The sequence below is a fragment of the Nannospalax galili genome, unplaced genomic scaffold (genome assembly GCF_000622305.1).
Source record: "Nannospalax galili isolate Female #2095 unplaced genomic scaffold, S.galili_v1.0 scaffold158, whole genome shotgun sequence".
Classification (NCBI taxonomy): Eukaryota; Metazoa; Chordata; class Mammalia; order Rodentia; family Spalacidae; genus Nannospalax; species Nannospalax galili.
This window is the reverse complement of record NW_008345290.1, coordinates 3,000,249-3,023,388: the sequence shown is the minus strand read 5'-3', so window position 1 is coordinate 3,023,388 and position 23,140 is coordinate 3,000,249. Positions and strand designations below refer to the sequence as shown.

At 41.8% G+C, this 23,140-nt stretch overlaps 1 protein-coding gene across 2 annotated transcripts in view; it reads left to right on the top strand.

The window, feature by feature from the left end:
- Igf2bp3 (insulin like growth factor 2 mRNA binding protein 3) overlaps nucleotides 1-23,140 on the top strand; it is a 174,174-nt gene that overhangs the window by 37,659 nt on the left and 113,375 nt on the right. For both annotated transcript variants that reach the window (XM_008841466.2, XM_029567585.1), the window contains exon 3: nucleotides 17,498-17,546. In XM_008841466.2, coding sequence (XP_008839688.1) covers nucleotides 17,498-17,546 — 49 coding nt within the window. The remainder of the gene's footprint in view (nucleotides 1-17,497; nucleotides 17,547-23,140) is intronic.

Here is a 23,140-nt window from a genome sequence, read left to right as displayed (position 1 = left end):
CTGCCTCACCAGTACTGGAATTAAAAGCTTATGTTACCACACTTGGCTGTGACCCTTATTTGTTCTCTTCATGCATGAGAGCTCTTTAGTTGCTGAAAATTTTTCATACTGATTTTCTTGGGAGCAGTAATAATTATTTGCCTGATTATACAATAGATTAAATGTGAACCATATGGACTCTATCACTCTGTTTCCTAGAAACATTCTTTAAACAGTAGTAGTGAGATTATTGTGGTTTTTTTAAAGTTAATGAGAGGGTAGTGTAATTTGATAAGGATTGGTTGCAACTTTCCCACTTATATAAATATATCCAAACACCTCCCTTGGATCTACTTAGCAGCAATATGAAATCAAAAGTGTTAATGTGGAAACATTTTTGTATCAAGCTACAGTGGTTTTCACAGTTTAATGCTTTTTTCCACTTTTAATGTGGAAAATGAGCATTTTGTAAAAAAACAAAAAACCCGAAAAAACCCTGCTGCTTCTTTCTTTTCCCCTTTCCCTTCCTTCCCACCGTCCACTTCCTCTTTCCCTCCCCCTTCCACTCCCTCTTTCCCTCCCTTCTCCTTTCACTTCCCTTTTCCTTCCTCATTTCCTCTTCCTTTTCCCCTTCCTTCCCTTCTCTTCTCATTCTCCTTTCCTTCCTTCCTTGGAGACAGGGTCTCATGCAGCCCAGATGGTCTTAAGTACTGGCCCAAGTACTGAGATTACAGGTGTGTAGCACCCCACATTTGATTTAATACAGTGCTGGAGACTGAACCCAGGACTTATGCGTGCTAGGCAAGCACTCTATGAACTGAGCTACTTTCCTAGCTTGTTGATTTTGACGGGGTCTTGCTTTCTACCCCAGGCTGGCCTAACTTGCACTGATTCTCCTGCCTCTGCCTCCCTAGGGCTGGCATTGCAGGAATCAACTGCCGTACCCAGAGACATTTTGTTTCTTGCTTTTCAAGTGCCTTTGATAAAAATAAGGAAAACATAATTAGTTTTGTCTTTGTAGAATGTTTTAGAATTCTAAGTTTTTAGTCTATCCAACTGAAAATACATGAACTTTATATGTAGTGTTTCTAATAAACACTTTAAGAAATAAAATAAATGAAATTAAGACTTTTGTACAACTGCACACACCTTTAATCCCAGCACTCAGGAGGCAGAGGCAGGGTGGATCTTTGTGAGATTGAAGTTTACATAGTGAGTTTCAGGCCAGATAGGGCTACAGGGAGACCCTGTCTCAAAAAAACAAAGCAAAGACTTACATACAACCAGTTGTGTCTAAAATATTTTAACATGTAAACAATCTAATAAATCATTGAGAACTTTTCCATTTATTTACTAAGCTTTAAATCTATGGTGTATTTTATAGTCACAAAGTGATTCGTTTGGACTAACCATGTTTTACTTGCTATGCAACCACATAAATAGTAGAAAAGTATAGCTTTTGAGCCTGGGGACATAGCTCAATGGTAGAGCACTTGCCTAGCATGTGTAAGGCCCTAGGTTCAATTCCTGGTATCATTTAAAAAAAAGAATATGGCTTTTGAAATCACTGTCAAAAATAATGTTGTCTTGTTATGTAATGGAATTTATTTTAAATTTATTTAAATTTTATTTAAATTTTTTTAGTGCATTCATTTGTTTGTGTGCATTTGGATGTGCGCCACGTGTTTGAGTCTGTGCATCAACAAGCATTGCTTTTCTCCTTCCACTATGTGGGTACTGAGATGGAACTCTGGTCATCAGGCTTGGTAGCAAGTGCCTTTATCCACTGAGCCATCTTGCCTGCTCCTGTGGTGATATGATTCAGGCATATTAAAGGTTTAATGTCAGGAACTAGATGTTTAATTCAGTGGTAGAACATTTGCTTAGCATCCCCAAGGCCCGGGGGTCCATTCCCAGCATGGGGGTTCAGAGAGGATTTGTGCTTGAGCCCTTTATTCTGTGGTAACTTCCCTAATTTTCTATGAAAACATAGACTGTTGTTGTGTTGTTAATGTTAGACTTTTTGAAAGTGCTCATTTTTGAGACACACAGGTGATGTAGGTTTAGTGTAAATAGTAGTGTTGGTGTTCAGCCGAGTTTCTGTGGTCTGGTAGTGACTTGTTTAAAGGCACAATTTTACAGATGAAGTCTCAGTTTGAAGGCTGTAGAAATCTTTGCTTATTTGAGGGACAATTAGTATCCTATTAAAATTTTTAAAAATGTTTATATTTTTGTATTTTATACGTATGAGTGTTTTACCTCATGTATGTATATGTATGTATGTGCACCTTGTACATGCCTGGTGCCCTGGGAGACCAGAACAGGGTGTTGGATCTCCTGGAAGTGAAGTTATAGACAGTTATGAGTACCATATGGGTGTTGGGAGCAGAAACCCAGTCCTCTACAAGAGCAGCAAGTGCTCTTAGCCACTGAGCTATCTCTCCAGCTCCTCAACCATTTTTTTAAAAAGTTAAAATTTTGGCCAGGTGTAGTGGCCTATGCCTTTAAATTCCAGCACTAGGGAGGCAGAGGTAGCTGGATATTTGTGAGTTCAAGGCCAGCCTGGGGTTACTGGGAGACCCAGTCTCAAAAAGACCAAAAAAAAAAAGTTAAGTTTTGGTTGGTTGGTTTTGTTTTTGAGATGGTCTCACTGTGTCTGCTAAGCTGACTAGGAGCTGGCTTTGTAGTTCTGGTTGACCGAGTACCTGCAAACCTCCTTCCTTAGCCTCCCAAGTGTGGGAATTATAGATATATACATGTGTAAACATTTATTGAATGAATGTCTTACTAAAACTGTGAGTATAGTGGTGGTGGTGGTAGGGCAGGGGCGGGGTGGTGGTGGTGGTGGTGGTGGTGGTGGTGGTGGTGGTGGTGTGTGTGTGTGTGTATGTGTATGTGTGTGTGCACGCCACCCACAGGGGCCAGCAGAGGATGATGGGTGTTCTGCTCTACCTCTGCTTTATTCCTTTGAGACGTGGTCTGTCACTGAGCCTAGAGCTCCTAAGCCCCGCTGATCATCTTTCTCAGCCCCTACATTGCCTGGGTTATATGTATCAGAGCCTCACCTGGCTTTTTATGTGGGTGCCAGGATCTGAGTTCAGGTTTTCATGCTTGCCCCCACTGAGCCATTCCTTCAGCTCCCTCCCCCATTGGGTGGTTCTGGGGATTGAATCCAGGGCCTTATGCATGCTAGGTAAATATTGCAGCATTGAGCCATATCCTCAGCACCTTAAATTTGTTGTTTTTTTTTTTAATTATTTTTTTTATTTTATATGTACGAGTGTGTTGCTTGCATGTATGTGAGTGCACCCGTGATGTGCAATGCCGCGGAGGTCAGATGAGGGCTTCAGATTCCCTGGAACTGGAGTTAAGGACGGTTTGTAGCCGCCATGTGGGTGCTGGGAATTGAACCTGGGTCCTCTGTAAGAGCAGTCAGTGCTCCTAACTGCCGAGCCATCTCTCCAGCCCCTGTTGTTTTTTTAACTGATAGTACAAAGAACTTTAAAATTGTGTTTATTTTAACTTCTTGTTGTTGTTTGAGACAGGGTCTCAGTATGTAGCCCTGACTGGCCTGGAACTTGCTGTACACATCAGGCTGGTCTCAAACTGGGAGATTCCACCTGTTTCTGCCTTCTAAGTACTGGGATTAAAGGTGTCACCACACTCTGCTAAAATCTATTAACAGTGTACAAGATGTTGGTTTCATACATGTGTGTATGTTGTGTGATGGTTACATCAAGTTAAATATATCTGTCTTAAATGTTTCTGTGTGGTAAAAAGTTGCAATGTCCTTTCTTGTAGCTTTCGAAATGTACACTATGTTACTATCGGTAGGTAAAGGGCTCCCTGCTATCATCACCCCCTGCTTTCAAGTGTTCTGTATTCTCACCTTGTACCTATTTCAAGGAAGTGTAAGAACTTTGACTGTACCTCTGCTTTGAAAGAACAGTTAGTTCTCCAAAGGAAGACATGATAACCTAACACATTTGAGCTCTTGGGTTTGATTTCCAGCTCCACTTTTAATAAAAGGAGGGAGGGGCTGCAGAGATTGCTTAGTGGTTAAGAGCACTGACTGCTCTTGCAGAGAACCTAGGCCTGGTTCTTAGCATCCACATAGCAGCTAACAACCTTCTCCTGTAACTTTAGTTCCAGGGGATCCAACATCCTCTTCTGACCTCTGCAGACTCCAGGCATGCATGGAAATACAAATATTTTTTTTAAAAAAAAGTCTTAAAAGGTGGGTCTGGTGGCATATATGCCTTTAATTCCAGCACTTGGGAGGCAGAGGCAGGTGGATCTCGGTGAGTTGGAGGTCAGCAAGGGCTACAATGTAGTAAGACCCTGTCTGAAAATCCAAAAGAAAAAAAAAAATCTTGGTGGGGGGGCCAAGAAGAAGGAGTGGTGTGATGCGGTGTGTACCTGTAGGTCCCAGCTACTTGGGAGGCTGAGGCAGGAGGGCTGTTTGACGAGATCAAAGCCAGACTGACAGCAGCAGTTTGTCATTGCATGCATCAGTAATAAAAACACAGAATATTGAACGTTTCTTGGGCTCTGCCATCCCCATACTCCTGGTCTACATACATGCTTCCCCACATTCGCTTAATGACATTAGACTGTTCTACATAGACGAGAATAGTATAGGTATACAACTACTTTGCATGTGTGGCTGTTCTTATGTATGCTCATGCATGTATGTATAGGTTCATGTGCACATATATGCCCGTGTGTCGAGGTCAGAGGAAAACCTCTGTGCACTTTGTTTTGAGTGTGAGTGTGTGTGTGTGTGTGTGAAGAAAGAGATCTCTCACTGGCCTGGAACGCACCCAGTAGACTAAGCTGGCTCTGCCTTACCTCCGCTTCCTCACTACTGGGATTAGAATGCTGTCATAGCCTTTGGGTTTTGGGTTTTTTTTTTTAAAGTGTGGGTTGTGGGTTGTGTGTGGGGCGTCAAACTCAGGTCCTCATGCTTACAAAGTAAGCCCTACAGATTGAGCTATCCTCTAGCCTCAGGTGTGATATGCTTGGGGTGGAGAGAGTAAGGGGAGGCTGGCCCTGGCATTTTTAAGTCCATCAACTGGCCTCCCTCCCTCCTTCTGGAGACTGGGTCTTATGGAGTTCTGACTGACTTCAGATTGGCTGTGGAGTAGAGTGTGATCTTGAATGTCTGATCCTCCACCTCTTAAGTGCTGGGTATATAAGTGTGTGTCACCATGTCTGGTTTATTCTATGTGGTGCTAGGGATCAAACTCAGGTCTTCAAGCATGCTAGGGAAGCACTCTACCAACTGAGCTACATCCCCAGCCAGGCCTGCTTTTTTTCAGGGTACCTTTGGCATTCTGTCAGTCCCATGGATAATGATGCATTTCTAGGCTAGTGTACCTTTCCTCGTAAATCTCAAGATGGCTCTTTCCTTTGCATTTTAGCTGACGTTCTGTAAGTCTGTCTTGAAAATAACTGATTTCTTCTGCTAGGTGTAGAATCTTTTGCTGATGTTACAATGCTAGTTGGAGCTATTGGATTCTAATTGGTTTCCTCTGGGTTCATTGTGATATTATATTACAGGCTGCAAAAGTGACTAATTTCCTTTTTAACAATTAGAAGGGTTTATTCTAAATTGCCAAAAAAGTTGAAAATTGCCTATGATTCTAGCAGCAGTCTGGTAGGACTTTTGTTTTGAGATAAGGATCTCTTTGTAGTTCCATATAGTCTGGAACATGCTATAAAGGCCAGGCTAGCCTGGATCTCACAGAGATCCACCAGCCTCTGCCCCCTAACTCTGGGATTAAAGGTGTGTGCCACCATGCCCAGCCTGGCAGCACTGAAAGAAATTTTATTTTTATTTTATGAGTGTTTTGTTAGGTTTTTGGGGCACAGACTACAGGAATAGGAGAGAAAGAGACCATACTAGACCTCAGACAGGACTGTGTTTTATTCAAAGGGCCCAGCGAGGGACAGCAGCCTTCCTGCATGCTGGAAGCAACTGTACTGTGAATTGGGAGTTAGAGATCATCTAGGAGCTAGGGCATGAGGAAATGATGCAGCTGCAGGGCTCTATGTGTCTCGTCTTCCAGGGCCCCTTGCTCAAGCAGGACAGGCTATCTTGAGCAACAGCCTGTCTCCAATAGTTCCCCCTGAGTTCTAGGAGTGGCCAGTCCTGGTGTGATTTATCAATTCGGTTAGTAGCAGTTTCAGAGGCAGATAAGATCAGCAGTAGTTTCTGGTTTTCTGGAACTAAGGCATTCTATCATGTTTTGCCTGCACGTATATAGGTGCATCCGTGTTATGCAGTGCCCATGGAGGCAAGAAGAGGGCATTGGATTCCTTGGAAACCAAGCTATAGATGATTGTTAGCCATTATGTGGGTGTTGGGAACCAAGCCTGGGTCTTCTGCAAGAGCAGCCAGTGCTCTTAACTGCTGAGCCATCTGTCCAGCCGCTAGCAGGACTTGATATGGTTAATATTTTAGTGTTGTATCTCCCTTTCTTATTTCTGTTAATGTCTGTATGTGCATACTTTTCCCTTCTTGGGGAAATTTTTATTGTTATTGAATGCATACTTTTTTATAATATGCCTTTCAAAAATAAGATATTCTTTATACTGTAATTTTTTGTTTTCTAAAGACAGGGTCTCACTCTGTAGCTCAGGCTGGCTTACAACTTATATTTCTTCTGCCTCTTGAGTGCTGGGATTACAGGAAATGGGGTTGGGTGTACCATCATGTCTGACTTACATAATTCATTTGGTGAATACTTTTTACTTGGACTTCTAGGTCCTTCCTAGTTTTCTTAAAAGTTAAAGCTAAGACTTTGAGCAACTTTACCTAAGGAAATGGTGTAAGGAAGGGAGTCCTTGAGTTAGAGGTCACAACTCTTGCTAGAGGACTTGATAAGACACTGCCAAGTCAGCAGTGAGGCAGCTATGCCGAGTGACATAGCCCGAGATGTGATACTGATCATTCTTCCAGGTGTTGTCTACTTGGAACACTAACATTTTTTAAAATTGAGGTTTGCACTGGGCATGGTGGCTCATGCCTTTAACCCCAGCACTTGTGAGGCAGGTTGATCTCTGTGAGATACAGGCCAGCCTGGTTTACATAGTGGGTTCCAGGCCAGCTGGGGCTACAGAGAGACCCTGTCTCAACCCCCCCCCCCAAAAGAAGAAATTTCATTTTATACCTACCATTAGAAATAGTGCTATGGTGAGAATATAAATTCGGTCAAAATAAAAATATATGTATTTTATGGCTTCATTAAAACATTTACTGAATCTTTAAAGAAAGTGGAAGAGACAATAATTTAGGCAAAAGTGTGACTTAGTGACTATAAGTAAAACACAGCAATAGAATTGTTCTTCTTATAGACTGGGGACAACGAAATGTTTAGGTACAATTTTTCCCATATGAAACAATATTCAGGTGGAATAAACACTCCCACAGATAACACCAAGTTTGATCAAAGCAAAACAAACTGAAAATTGATGGGGTTATTTATATTTTAAATTAAACATGCTTGCTCTATTTAACAACACTTGTAGACTTTCATAATAATGCTTCTGTTTCCAGACATTACAGAGAAAGCAGATTCCATTGTTAACCATTAAAGCACCTTCAAGAGCTCTTAACTATATCAAGTAAGAAGAGACAGGTATAATTGGAAGGCAATGGTGAGTTTAGCCAGGCATAACAGATTTCTCTTTGGGTATAGATTGAGTTCACACAGCTGGAATGACAGTTTGTAGGCAGCACCTAGTGCCACCAGGTGGTGGGTTGAAGAGGCCACACTGTACTTGCTGCTCAGAGCACATGGTTTAGCTTATCTGAAAATGACCTGGGAGGGCGGTGGGAGGGGGGTGAGAAGGGGGGTGTTCGCACTTGAGAGGCTGAGGTGGGAGTTCTGGTTCCTGGCAGAGGCAATGTCTAGCAGGTAAGAAGCTTTTCCCTCCCAGACTTTATTATATCTGGGCCACCACTGGAAGGTGCTGCCCACATTTAGGGCATGTATTCCCATTTCAGTTAACCTAATTGAAAGACCCTCTCACAGATGTGTCCCCTGATTGTCTTCTCATAGGTGGTTCTAGATCTTGTCAAGTTGCTGATCACTGCTAATCATTGGCCATGACCCTACTCATAATGTCAGATGTGAGAATTTCCACTTGTGGCATCATGCCAGTGCTCAAAGTTCTCAATTTTGGAACATTTTAGATTTTTGGACCAGAGACACTCAAAGCATGTAGCTATGCCTGTGTGACTTCAGTATTGGACTGTGGTTATTATGTTAAGAGAATAGACTGGATCCAGAATGCCTGGATTCTGACCTTACACACAGAAGCTGTATGTATTGGAAGAAAGAAATCAGACTACTTTTTTTGTTTCCTAACTTATAAAATGTTGACTGTGAGGGTTAAATGACATAAAGAGATTTTTAAAAATATTACTTATATCTGCTGTCAGCTTTTATCTCCTGTGGAAGATGGAAATATCAAAGACTTTCTGCAAAATGCCACTACAAACTCGAATTAGAAGTGATCAGTATGAGTGCATGATATATTTCTGTTCTAAGCAAGATACTTATTTTCTAGCTCTAATCTGGTAGCAACAAGAATGCAATAAAAGCTAGGTGAAAACTCTGGTCAGATTACAGGCTCTGCACTATTTATGACTGAAGGGGACTAGCACTGCATGTAGACATGGCTGATTACAGGTGGAAGCAAGAAACACACAAGTCGAACTTGGAATATTACAACAAGAAGCTGTGGGTACAGCTTAGTGATAGAGTGCTTGTCTAACACAAGGTCCCAGGTCCAACCCCAGTACTGCCTCTCCCTCCCCTAAATAACAAAGCAAAACCACTCTCAAAATGGAACTACACAAAAAAGATGCAAGGAGCCAATATGAGGTCATTTCACTGGCCAAAGATGGGGCAAAGTGAACATCAAAATTAGTGATAGATTAATGCACAGAATGTTTGAGTTCATGAATTTATGATGATACTGAAAAGCTTTGGTAAGTTTTAGAAAATGGCAGGGCACCAGCTTATCCTGAAGAGTAGACAGAGTGAGAGAGGTCTTTGGTCGAGGCTGTTTGCTTTGGGGGTGATTTCAAGAAGCAGGAGTGAGGGAGCAGGGAGAGGAATGTGAATTAGGACAAGACAGTTGTGGGGTATGCTTAATTGAGTTCATTGTAATGAAATGGGTCTGTAGAGAAATTGTACAGGTGCCTCCAGGCCTCACTCATCTGAAAAACTGGGCAGTCTTTTGTCTACTTTGGTCCTTTCCTGTGGCGTACCACCTCTGACTCTTACAGTCTTTCTGCCTCTCTTCTGCAGTGGTCCCTGAGCACTTAGTGGCAGAGGTTTAATATAGGAGTCCTATCCAGGGTCACATACTCTGATTTCTTATTCTCTACATTTTGGCTAGTTGTGGTTTTCATGTTAATCATCCTCTGTTGCATGAGGAAGCTTTACTGGTGAGAGTTGAGAGATGCTTTACTATTCTCTCTACCCCCTGTTCCAGTATGTTCCGTGAGCCTCAGGTATAGAGGTTCCATTGTAGATATGGCACTTAGGGCTTGGCATCTCACAGACATTTACTCTTTGTGATTGACCAGAACTCTGTAATAGTCTCAATCTGTTGCAAAAAGAAACTCCTTTGAGTAGTGAGAGGGATGCTTGTGTACTAGTCACTTTTCTGTTGCTGTGATGGAAACACTGACCAAAACAACTTACAGAAGGAAGAGTTTACTTGAGCTTACAGTTCAGGGGAATTACAGTCCGTTATGGCTGGGAGGCCTGGTGGCTGGAGGTGGCTAAAGTGGGAGCGGTGGAAGTGAAGCTCTCACATCTTCAAGCAGGCACAGGAAGCAAGAGAGCAACTGGAGATCTGGCAAGGCTTAAGAACTCTCTAAGCCCACTCCCAGTGACATGCTTCCTTCAGGATAGCCATGCCTTCTAAGACCTCCCAGAACAGTGCCATCTGGGGACAAAATGTCCAAATACTTAGAGCCTTTGGGGGACATTTTTATTCAAACCATCACATTTTATATACTTAGCATACAGTATGAAATTATCTTGTCTAGGGATGTGACACTTGAGTTTTCTCTAGGATATGTGACCTCTCCAACCATGTGTATTTGGCTGTTTACACTACCACACGAGTTGAGTTCCCTCCCATTGAAAGGGCTTTAAGTCCAATTAGAAAGCTGTTGATTACCCCCAAGATAAAAGTGCCACTACTGTGCCAATATAGTTTGCTGTGCTCGTCATTGTTGCGGTTATTAGGCCCTAAAGCTTGGGTTGGACTGTTGATTGTCTCCCTTAGCAGCTTGCATAGTGTCCTCTAGAACTATGAGAGCTAGTCTTCAGGGAGGAGGTTTCCAGGTCAGTTCCAGCTCCATCGCTACAAGTCCTGTGTCCAAAGTATGTCCTGTCTGCAGCAATAGGGTCTTTCTTACCTTCAAGTCCTTGGAGATAATCAAGGGCTGTGGCAATAGCCTGTGTAATTTTGGGAGTCTCTTGGACTATCCTAACCAACAACTTGAAGGGAGGTTTCTCCTGTCTGGCACTGTGTTTCTTGTTATTGAGCTTTCAACTATTATACACATGCACTCACATACATATACTCTTAAGTGTATTTTCTTTCTTTCTTTCTTTTTTTTTTTTGTAGGCTTTTGAACTAATACATTTCCCTCTGGTTTTTCACACCAGCTAAGCATTGTTTATCTCTCCTCTCTCTCTTCCTCCATCCCTCCCCAGTTAAAGTACCCCCACTTTCGCCATTTCCCCTTACTAACATCTGTTTTCTGTTATCCCCCTCTTTTGAGCGCCTTCTTTCCCTTTAACCCCTGTGGTTCCTTTTACAATCCTCTCTCCCTTCCCAATTAAAAATCCCCATTCCCTCCTTGGTAATACCTGTCTCCTACTATCCTCTTCTCCTGGGCTCCTTCTTCCCCTTTACCCCATGGTTCTGTTTTCCTGCAGTTACATCAGGATACATACCTACATGTAAGGATTTGGAGCTAACATCCACAAATGAGAGAACATATGTTGCTTGTTTGTTCTTCTGAGTCTCTGTTACGTCACTTAGTATAACAGTTTCTAGTTCCATCCATTTACCTGCAAATTTCATGATTTTCTTTACTGCCGAGTAGAGCTCCATTGTGTAAATGTACCACATTTTCATTATCCATTCATCAATTGAGGGACATTTAGATTGTTTCCATTTCTTTGCTATTCTGAAAGGAGCAGCAACAAACATGGCTGCACATGCTACGTTTCTTTTAAATAAGGAAAACTTGAGTGTGAACTAGATATTTAGTGTTAACTTATATTCATTAAAAAATTCGTATTATGCCAGGCATGGTGGTGCACATCTTTTATCCTAGCAGTTGAGAGGCAGAGGCAGGCAGAGCTCTGTGAGTTCAAGGCCAGCCTGGTCTACATAGAGAGTTCCAGGTCTGCTGGGGTACAGGGAGACCCTGTCTCAAAAAAGGCCAAAAAAAAGTGTAGTGTGTGTGTGTGTGTGTGTGTGTGTGTGTGTGTGTGTTTGTGTGTGTGTGTTTGTGTGGTGTGTGCATGTGCGTACTCCCACAGGGAACTGGAGTTATGAAGTTATTAGCCACCATGAGAATGCTGGGACCTGAACCCAGGTCCTGTTCATTTTGATAACAGCATTTTGTCTAAAGTTAAGGAGGGGTGCAGATAGAGGTTGCGGGTTGGGTGAGTGGGTTTAAGACTGGATCTTGGAGTTGGCTCAGTGGTTAAGAGCACTGGCTGCTCTTGCAGAGGATACAGGTTCAATTCCCAGCACCTACATGGAGGCTAACAACTGCCTATAACTCCAGTTCTGGGGGATCCAATGCCCTCTTCTGACCTCCATGGGCATTGCACAATATGGGTGCACTTATGTACATGCAGACAATATGCTCATACACGTAAAATAAAAATAATAAACTTTAAAAGACAGGATCTCATGTAATCCAGCCTGGCTTTGAACTCTCCATATAGCTGAGTATGACAAACTTCTGACCCTCTTGCCTTCACTTCCTGAGTCTCTGAATCCAGCTGTCTACAGTCTTTTTTGTTTCATGAGGTTAAGACAGGGTCTCACTGTATAGTCCCAGATTGGCCTGGAACTCAACTCTATTACAGACTGGCCTTGAACTTGGGCTGATTCTCCTTCCTCAGCTGCTTGAGCCACCATGCCTGACAGTCTATAGTAATTTTTCAGAGACATGTAATTATAAATAAATCATGAGAATGAGAATGGTAGCAGTTTGAGGATGATGATTACATTCTGGGAGCAAGAGTGGGTAACAAATGTCAGGTATCTTCCCTTTTTTGTGGGGGTTGGAGGTGCAGGCAGGGTATTGCTAGGTAGACTAGGCTAGTTCTGAAATTGATTGTCCTTTGCCTCTCAATTTTGGTGATTATAGTAATGCTCTACCATGCCCACTTCAGTTGTTTTGTTTCTAGGTATTTCAGGTGGGTTTATGGGTGTTTTATGCCATCATTGTAGGTAAAATTCAACTTAGTAAACAGTGACACAGAGGGGGACCATAGGCAAAATCCAGAAGTAGATGATAGGATTTCTGACCAGGGACTGTCAAATAAATGGCAAAGAAAACACAACAGGGAGACTCTTGTTAGATCTGGATGTGAACAAACCGACTAAAGGTGACAGTTCTGAGCAATGGGGAGTAAACATTGGGTATCTACTAACGAGTTTGGAGTTTTGCTAATCACTTTCAGGTGCAGTGTTAAGAGTTGTGGTATGTTGAAATAAGGCCTTGTAGTTGTTTGTAATTTACTTCAGCATGATGTGCCTGCGTGGGACATGGTGAAAGAGGCTGCATGTAGAATCCACATGATCCAGATCAAACTTGATAATTGGAGCTGGGAATGTGTATACGAAGGCTCATCTTTCTTGTTTTTCTTCTTTGGTGTCAATTTGAAAATTTATATGAAATCAGATAGTTTGATCAGTTACTAAAGATGCTACTTAGAATTTACATGACCCCCTCATCTCATTATCCTGTGATTAACCTGGTTTTTCTAAGTAGCTTATTGAATTTGCATAATAAACACTCGAGAGTATGATTTGTTCTTCAGTGCTGGGGACTGACTCCAGGGCCTTGAGCATGCTAGGGACATGCTATGCCCCTGAGTTACATCACTGGCCCTAACCCTCATAGTAAGTGGTTTTAAAAATGTTTTTAAACTTTAAGTTTCCCATTTTTTCCTCAGGGGAGAAAACTCCAAAAAGCTGTATGACCAATTTATAAATAGAGTGTGTTGAAGTTTTTTTATTTTAAAATAATATGAGTACTGAAATAATCCAGAAATTTTTTGGTTTTCATTCTTGGATAAGTGTGGCAGTTGTTTTCTCATTCCTTATATAAGCTGGAAGAAACTCACTGAAAATGCCAGTACTTTCTGGGTGGTAAATCTGTGTTTTTCTTCCTGTTTTGGCATTTTTTGTGTTTTGAACACGTTCTCTCTGTATAGCACAGGCTGGCCTCAAACTGGCTATCCCTCCTGTTTTTGTCTCCTGCCTGGGATTACAAGAACATTGGCTTTTCCTTTTCTGCCTGTGCATAATAACATACTTTAACTTGTTTGCTTACTGGGGCCAAGCAATGTTTCAGACTCCAAAGATGGGTTACCCAGTATTGTTACTGTTACCCAGTATTGTTACAGAGTGTGCATCTTGCTACTATATATGTGACACATGTGCTCTCAGAGGCAATGAAATGATAATTTATTTTGCTGATATTTGAACTGAACTGTTATATCCCAGGCTGGCTTCCAATCTGTTTGTAGCCAAGGCTGGGCCTCTTGAGTGCTGAGATTACAAGCATGTGTCAAAATGTCTGGCACAAACGCTAGTAGGGATCCACCTGCCTCTGCCTCACCATCTTGATAATGTTAATCATGCACATTCACCTTGATAAGCACATGAGAGCTGGGTTGCATTTCTCAGGCTCTCTCCCTGGCAGAGGTTGGTGTTTCTGTGCTGCCTGAGTGCAGTTTGCACTTACGGTTGATTCCTTTTCATGTTAAACCTTCTGTCTCTTGCCTGGTGAGAGTGTGCACAGGGTTGGGAGCCAAACTGTATGATTAGTTGCAGGGTAAGCGGGAAAGAACCATTCTCAATGTCAAAACACCTCTACAGAAACAGTTCTGATGTTTGCTTAAAATGAAAATTGAAGGAATCAAATGCTGGAAACCAGACAATCATTTAAGGAAAATGATTATTCTGGAGTAACTTCCAAAAAATAAAGAAGCGCTGTAAGTACATTTTGAAGAGTGTCCTTTAGACACATTACTGTTTCTCAAAAGTAGTACCCTAAAGAATATCTTGGGGCTGGAGAAATGGCTCAGCACTTAAAAGTGCATACTACTCTTCCAGAAGACTTCGAGTTTGGTTCCCAGAACCCATGTCAGGCAGCTCGTAACCACCCGTAACTCCAGCTCCAGGGGATCCAACACTTCTGACCTCCATGGTCTCCTGAACTCATGTATACACATCCCCACATAGACACACACACACATACACAAAATTAAAAATAAAATCCTTAAAAATTTTTTTTATTTTATGTGTACGTGTATATTGCCTGCATAAAGGTAAGTGCACCTGTGTCGTGCAGTGCCCTTGGAGGACAGAAGAGGCTGTCGGATCCCCTGGAACTGGAGTTACAGACAGTTGTTAGCTGCCATGTGGGTGCTGGGATCCGAACCCAGGTCTTCTGCAAGAACAACCAGTGTTCTTAACTGCTGCGCCATCTCTCCAGCCCCCAAAATAAAACCTTAATACTCCGAGAGTTTCCAAGAAATTCTCTTTATTTTAAAATATGAACGTAAAATGTATGCACATTTACGTGATGACTTTTGGGAATTTTTATGGTAATACACACTCCCCTCAGTGAATCCAGGGGGTGGTGGAGACTCAGTGTTTGTAACTCCGCTGCTAGGCTGCCCTGTATCAGATGCTTGAATGAAATAGTTCCATATTTGCATATGTATAACAAATATTTCTCATCTCTTTAGTTACCCTGGATAAATATTTACAGTGTAACTTTTATGTTGGCTAAAGCAATATAGAGCAGTTCTTAAATCCGTATATTAGAAAGCTTTGTTAGGATGTATTTTGGGGACACACACACACATGAATGTGTGTAAGTGCAGGTGTGCATATGGGGGTCAGAGGACAACTTTGAGTTGATCTTCCCCTTCCATCTTGTTGAGACAGGGTCTATCTTCTAGGATGCTGCATACACCAGGCCAGCTGGCCCACAAGCTCTGGGCATTCCTCTGTCTTTGCTTCCATCTTGCCATGGGAACACTGGGGTTTCAGGTGTGTACTACCCTGCCTAGCTTTGTGTGGTTCTGGGGATTCAAATTCAGGTCCTCATGCTGTGAGGTGGGAGTTTACTAAGAGGAGTCTGCATAACAGTCTCACATAATTGATGGGTCATTTCTCTTTGGCTTGTCCTACGTGCACACATACACGTGTGGTTCAGGTGGGAGCTTTGAACTAAGGTGAAAATCATGTTTTCTGTACTGTGATTTCTTAACAGGTTGAAATATAAAATAGAACTTTTTTTTCCCCCCCAAAGTAATATTGCAGCTAGGCTGGCCTCAAACACTACTGCCTCAGCCTCCCAAATTAGAATTTTATTGATTTTGTGTGTGTGTGTGTGTGTGTGTGTGCTCGCGCATGTGTTGGTACATGTTCGTGTGTGTGTGGAGGTGGAGGTGGTCAGAACTCAAAGTTCAGTGTCTTCCTCAATTTTTTTCTCATCTTTCTTTTTTTTGAAACAGGGGCTCCAGTAGTCCTAACTGGACTGGAACTAACTCAGTAGACCAGGTTGGCCCTCAATCTCACAGAGATCCTCCTACCTCTGCCTCCTCAGTGCTGGGTTTAAATCTTAAATCACACCCAGGCATCTTACATTTTTAGACAGGTTTTCTCACTGAACCTGGAACTTGCTAATTCAGCTAAACTAGCCAGCCAGCAAGCCCCACTGATCATCTTGTCTCTGTCTTCCCCCAACACTGTACCACTGTCCCCAGCTTTTGACGTGGATATTATAGATTTAGGTCAGGTCTTCATGTTTGTGAAAAGGTACTTTACCAACTGAGCTGTCTCTCCAGCCCTAGAATGTTTCTAAATGCACGAAAAACATAAGATTACTAAGGAAACAGAGTGTTTCCAAATACAGTTAGGAAAGCCTGGTGTGCTAGCTAAGCCTGCTGAAGCAGGAGAATTGCTGCAAGTTCTAGGCCAGCCTGAGCTACACAGTGGGTTTCAAGCTAACCTGGGCTACAGAATGAGAGACCCTGTCTCCAGGAAACAAAAAACAAAACCCAAAACAATGAAAAACCCATACAGGGTACCAAACTGTTGAAACTCTTTATGTGGTAATACATGTTTTTTAATGTAAGTATCAGGGGCTGGGATGTAGCTCAGTTGGTAGAGTGCTTTCCTAGTATGCATGAGGCCCTGGGTTTCATCTCCAACTCTGCATAAACCTGTCATGTTGGTACACGCCTGTATTCCTTGCATTGAGAAGGTGGAAGCATGAGGACCAGAAGTTCAAGGTCATCCTAGGCTGACCTACATGAGACCCTGTGAGTGTATGTGTGCGTGTGTGTGTGTGTGTGTGTGTGTGTGTGTGTGTTGGGGAGGGTGTCTGGCAACATCTAAATTTCACGGCAGTGAGTACAGGTGATATTTAAAGATCCACTGTAACTTAATGTGGCATGGAAATACATGGTTTTTATTGATATGAAAATTACAGGTACTATAATTCTGTGACTTATTACCAACATCCATGATTAAAGAAAGTGTTGAATTTTTATAGTCAGGGGGACAGTGAAATACGAGTCTCAGCTCCTTCCTCCAATTCTGAGTTCCCTGAATTCTATTTGTGGATCCCTTCGCTGTGATCTCAGAGTACAAACATCTAGATGAAGGCGTTATTTGTATCTTGGGAGGCTTAATTTGGGGAAAAGGGGTTTGAATGCTAAATATAGTCATCAGGGGACTGGAGACTCAGTGTTTAAGAGCGCTGGTTGCTCTTGCAGAGGACCCGGTTTTGATTCCCATCAGCCACATGGTGACTAACAGACCATCCATAACTCCAGTTCATGGAGATCCAATGCCCTCTTCACATCTCTGTGGGCATTGCACAACATAGGTGCATTTACATACATGCAGGCATTACACTCATACACATAAAATAAAAATAGTAAAGTATTAAAAAAAATAGTCATCAGATAAAATGATTTTCAGATATTACATGTTGGTTTGTGTTTTTTTTTGAAATGCCGTGGTCATTCATTAATGTCAGGTGCAAATGTTTCAGCTCACATTTTGGGATTAGTTTTTTTTCCTTATTACATTTTGATGTGCAGTTAACTTAAAATTCGTATTTTAAGTAGTTCCTAAGTGTCCATGTTGGCTATTGGTGTGTTTTGCTTTTGTATGTTTTGTTCCTTAAAACATTTTAATTCTTCTCCAGGGTTCGGAAACTTCAGATACGAAATATCCCGCCCCACTTACAATGGGAGGTAAGAGCTTCTGTATTTTAAGCTAACCTCTTAGTATCTGAGCCTGCTGTTGTTCTTCCAAAGGTTTTTCCTCTTTCTCTCAGCTCTTAGGTATGCTAGGACACAAAATTCTTCTTTCTGTGGTGTGGGTTTTTCCTTTATGTAAGCATGGTATCTCTTAAAAATCTGCTCTTTGAAATATTATTTAAATGCCCAGCAGTTGAGAATGACCGTATTATCTTTGCCACTCAGCCCCATCAGGCAGGGCATTGTTGCCTTTTGCAATTAAATATGACATTGACTCCCTGGCAGGATTTTTAAGAGACAAATATGTGCTACTGAATGCTTTATTTTAAAATGTTACTCTGCTTCCTTCTGCTCAGATAGTGGCACTGCAGTGATTGTATATAACACATACTGTGTAACACAGTGGAATAGCTCATATCTGCTGTTTCCACAGGATGATGATGATGTCATGGTGAAGTGTGAAACCCCAGTAGTTAAAGATTAAGTAATTGTTGACTCTTCCAGACCATGGACTCTGAAAATTCTTTTTTTTAAACTTTATTACGTTTATTTTATTTGTATGAGTGTTATGCCTGCATGGATGTAAGGCCACTTGTGTCATGCAATGCCTGCAGAGTGCAGAAGAGGGTGTTGGAGTTCCCTGGAACTGGAGACAGTTGTTAGTTGCGGGTGCTGGCAGTCAAACCTAGGTCCTCTGCAAGAGCAATCATCTTTCCAGCCTCTGAAAGTTCTTTTTTAAATAAAAACTTTTTAGCTGGGCGTGTTGGTATACACCTTTAGTCCCACCACTTGGGAGCCAGAGGCAGATGGATGTCTGTGAGATCGAGGCCAGTCTGGTCTACATAGTGAGTTCCAAGCCAGCTGGAGCTATAGGGAGACCCTGTCTAAAAAAATTAAAAAACATTTTAAGTCACATTTAGAGTGTGTGTGTGTGTGTGTTTGCATGTATGCATGCATGTGGAGTCAAAAACTTTTCAGGAGTTGGTTCTCTCCTGCTATGTGGAGCCTGGCGATTGAACTCAGGTCATCAGCCTTGATGGCAATTGTGTTGGCCCACTGAGCTATCTTGCTGGCTCCTTTGAAAGTTTGTTACCGTGGAATAGTGGCACTGGGAAACTGCTTAGTGTTCATGTAGTTAGAATACAAAAATCAAGAGACCACATTTTGTGTGTTTCAGATTAGTTTTCTAAATGAATTTGCTGAGTCACTAAACCAGAGCCCTTATCAAAATGCATAGTATGATTCAGAGATTTCCTTCAGGAAGCTGAAGAAAGTTGCTCTGAAGTCTGACCTTGATGGTCCCTTTGTTGGAATCAAATCATTTGTGTTCAGAATATTTTGCACAGTTCTGTCTTCTTAACTATATTACTGCATTTAATATTTGAAAGAATAATTAGTTTCTTGTTTTTTTTTGTTATATAGTAAAAATAGATTTTATGGATAGAAACAGTGACTTAGAGGTTAAACTATGTCTTTCCCTGATTTAGAGTAATAATTTGTTTAGGAAATTCATTAGCTTGAGGAGTGGGCCCCAAACCAAGTGTGGTATTATCAAGATTACAGGTTTGACTCTCTATTTTAAAATGGGCCATATTAAATACGATTTAATAAGATACTCTGTCTCACAGCACTAGGCGTTCATTCACTAGGGGGTTTGAACATGGAGAATCACATAGGGGCTCAAGGAATGAAAGAATTTAAAGGAGAGGGGTGGGGGAAGAGGGAGAAATCAAGAGGGAGAGAGAGACTGAGTGAAGGATGCAGGCACATCTGAGGCTGGGAAGTCTCAGATGGGTTGAGGTTGCCAAATCCTAGGACCTTGGGGTAAGAGATGGAGTAGCTGAGACTTGGCTCTATGAGTGATCCAGACCTCTAAGCTGTGTCTAGTATCTGAAATGGAAGAGCTTAAGTCTTGTTCTGGAGGCTGTAGTTGATAGAGGTTGAACAACCTGTTAGTGTGGAAATGTTCATAGGAATATGCAAAAAAGCAGGAAAGAGCATGTCCTGTCTTCCCCTGCCCCCACCCCCTGCCTTCCTCTGCCCCCACCCTCAGCCTCCTCCTGCCCTTTCCTCTGCCTTCCACACCCTGCCTTGCCCTACCCCCTGCCTTTCCCCCACCCCTTGCCTTCCTCTGCCTCCACTGCCTTTCCATTCTGCCACTTACCTTGTAAGCCATTTTATGTGAGGTTGCTGACTTCTTCGTGGAATCTGGGCCTGCCGCAGAAGCCCTGTGAGGTCATAGCACTGCTTGCTGTTTTGTGTATCTGTGCTGGCCTGCTAGCTTTATACTGCTGCTACCTCTTTACTCTTGTCTTTATTCCTCTGTATACTACCAAGGGATGGGAAGGGGATTCCTCTCAGGTTTTCTGGGGAGCAATCTTTCACACTATGCATCAGCAGGGCTAAATGGCTTCTGATGATTTAGTTTTCCATGCTGACACAGCCCTGTGAACACAAGATTTGAATGTCTGTGAAAGTTATGAAGAATTAACTCTGGAGAACCGAAGAGGCTTCACATGCCCAGCGGGTATAGTGTGTGATATGGCAGGGGCTGGAGGCAGGAGGAAACCCTGATAGAATACATGACTTGCAGCACCTTATTTTCATCCCTTTCCCAACACTGTACTTTCTCAAGAGGCTACTTTTCTTTGGGGTTTTTTACCCTAACTGCCTAGCCAATTCCTACCTCCTGTTCTTAACATACCATATTCTGAAGGGGTTACCCAAATTGCCCATAGGGAATCGAGATGCAGACTGCTCTGGCTTCTTCCATGCTGAACAGGGACACAGAGTGAAGCAATTGGAGTACCCCTTCAGAGGGTCTATCCCAAATTGCATAACTCTTATCTCTAAGGGGAAAAGAAAGTCCTTGAATCATGAATAGGACATGTGAAGGAGAAGTAAAGGCAAGAATAAGTAGCATTACAAGTTCTAGACAGGGAACTATAAAAAAGTCAGAACAGGGCAATTTTCAAATGTTCATATGAGAGATGAGTTCATACGAATTTCTTGACAAGGGCTTCCAGAAGCATCCCTCTATTGGGTTCCTCCTCATTTTTCTTTTGTTTTCCAAGGCTAGACTTGAGTGATGGATTCAGGATTTGTTTTCAGGTATTTTGATAGCTGTTGGAGTGGTTAGAATCGGTGTCAGTTCCCTCTCAAAGGCTTCGAGATAACTGAGGGGTTGCTGAGGTGTATGTATGACCTGAGGGTATATGCACACCGGAAAGCCTTTACCCAGCATGGGCCATGCCTTCTCTTCCTAGCCTTGCCCAGATTGTATACTTTGGCCCTCCCCAAATCCAGGAGGCCATGTGTGATTAGGACCAAATACATACAGTTGGCTGGGAAGAGTGGCTGGATACTCCCCTGAAGGTCCAGTGACCCTGCTTGGCCCTCCTTTAATGAACAAGCACAACTGTCAACAAGCCCAATTGTGACAATATTTAGCGATCAGGCTCAGCTGAAGTCGTGATGATGCTACTTATTTCATGCAAAAGGGACTACTGTATAACGTCATCTTATTAAAAGGACCTGGAATTTAAAAGGATTTGGTGCTTGGATCCACATATGAGGGAGAACATGTGTCGTTTGCTTTTCTGAGTCTGTTACTTCACTTAACAGTTTCTAGTTCCATCCATTTACCTGCAAATTTGATGATTTCATCTTTTTTTACTGCTGAATAGAACTCCATTGTGTAAATATACCACATTTTTGTTAACCACTCATCACTTGAGGGTCACTTAGGTTGCTTTTATCTCTTAGCTATTGTGAAAAGAGCAGCAACAAACATGGTTGTACAAGTGTCTGTACAATAGGATGAGTCCCTTGTGTATATGCCAAGGAGTGGTATAGCCGGGCCATTTAGTAGGTTCATTTTTAGTTTTTTAAGAGTTCTCCACACTGTTTCCCATAGAGGTTGTATGAATTTTCAATCCCACCAGCAGTGAATGAGCATGCTCCTTCTCCACTTCCTCACCAGCATTTGGTATCATTTGTTCTCTTGATCCTAGCCAGTCTGATTGGGGTAAGGTGATACCTTAGGGTGGTTTTAATTTGCATTTCCCTAATTACTAACAATGTTGAACACTTTTTGAGATGTTTCTTAGTCATCTTTATTTCTTCCTTTGAGAACTCTCTGTTTAGGTCTTTAACCTATCTTTTAATTGGGTCATTTGGTTTCTTGATTCTTTGTTTTTTGAGTTCTTTATGTATTCTGCATGTTAAGCCCTTGTCAGATGTGTCACTGGTGAGGATTTTTTCCCATTCAGTGGGTAACGTCACTTTTTTGATTGTTTCTCTTGTTACACAGAAGCTTTTCAGTTTAATGAGGTCTCACTTGTTGATTGCTAACCTTAGTTCCTGAGCCATTTCTGTCTGATTTAGAAAATCCTTTCCTATACCTATATCTTGTAAGTTACTGCCAATGTTTTCTTCTAATAGTTTCAGAGTTTCCAGTTTCACATTGAGGTCTTTGATCCATTTGGAGTTGACTTTTGTGCAAGATGAAAGACAAGGATCTAGTTTCATTCTACAGGTGGAGTTTTGCCAGCACCATTTGTTGAAGATGCTGTCTTTCCTCCATTGTGTGTTCTTGGCATCTTTGTCAAATATCAGGTGGCTGAAATTGCGTGTACTCGGGTTTGGATCTTCAATGCTGTTCCATTGATCTATGTGTCTATTTTTGTATCAGTACCATGTTGTTTTTAAGACTATAGCTCTGTAGTATACTTTGAGATCTGATATAGCAATCCCACTAGCATTGCTCTTTGTGCTCAGGGTTGCTTTGGCTATCCAGGATCTGTTGTGCTTCCATATGAATTTAAGGATGGTTTTTTTCTAATTCTGTGAAGTACATCATGGGGATTTTGTTTGGGATTGCATTGAATCTATATATTGCTTTTGGTAGGATGGTCATTTTCACAATATTCTTCCAATCCATGAGCATGGGAGGTCCTTCCATCTCCTGGTGTCTTCCTCAATCTAACGATTTAAAATTTTTCATTGTAGAGATCTTTGGTCTCTTTGGTCAGATTTATTCTATCATCTATCTATCTATCTATCTATCTATCTATCTATCTATCTATCTATCTATCTATCTATCTATCTATCTATATCTGTGTCTATATCTATCTATATATGCAACAATTGTGAATGGGAGCATTTCCCTGTATTCTTTCTCCAGTTCCTTGTTATTGGTATATAGAAAGGCTACTGATTTTGGGGGATTGATTTTATAACCTGCCACTATACTAAAAGTGTTGATCAGTTCTAGCAGTTTTCTGGTGGAACTTTTGGGATCTCAGGTATAGTATCATATCATCTGCAAAAAGTGATAGTTTGACCTCTTCTTTTCCAATTAGTACTCCTTTAATTTCCTTCTCCTGTCTTATTGCCCTAGCAAGAGTTTCAAGCACTATGTTCAAGCACTTGTCTGGTTCCTGATTTTAATGGGAATACTTCCAGGTTTTCTCCATTTAGAATGATGTTGGCTGTGGGTTTGTTGTATACAGTTTTAATTATGTTGAGGTATGTTCCATGCAGTCCAGTTCCCTCTAGGACTTTGAACATAAATGCAGGCCGAATTC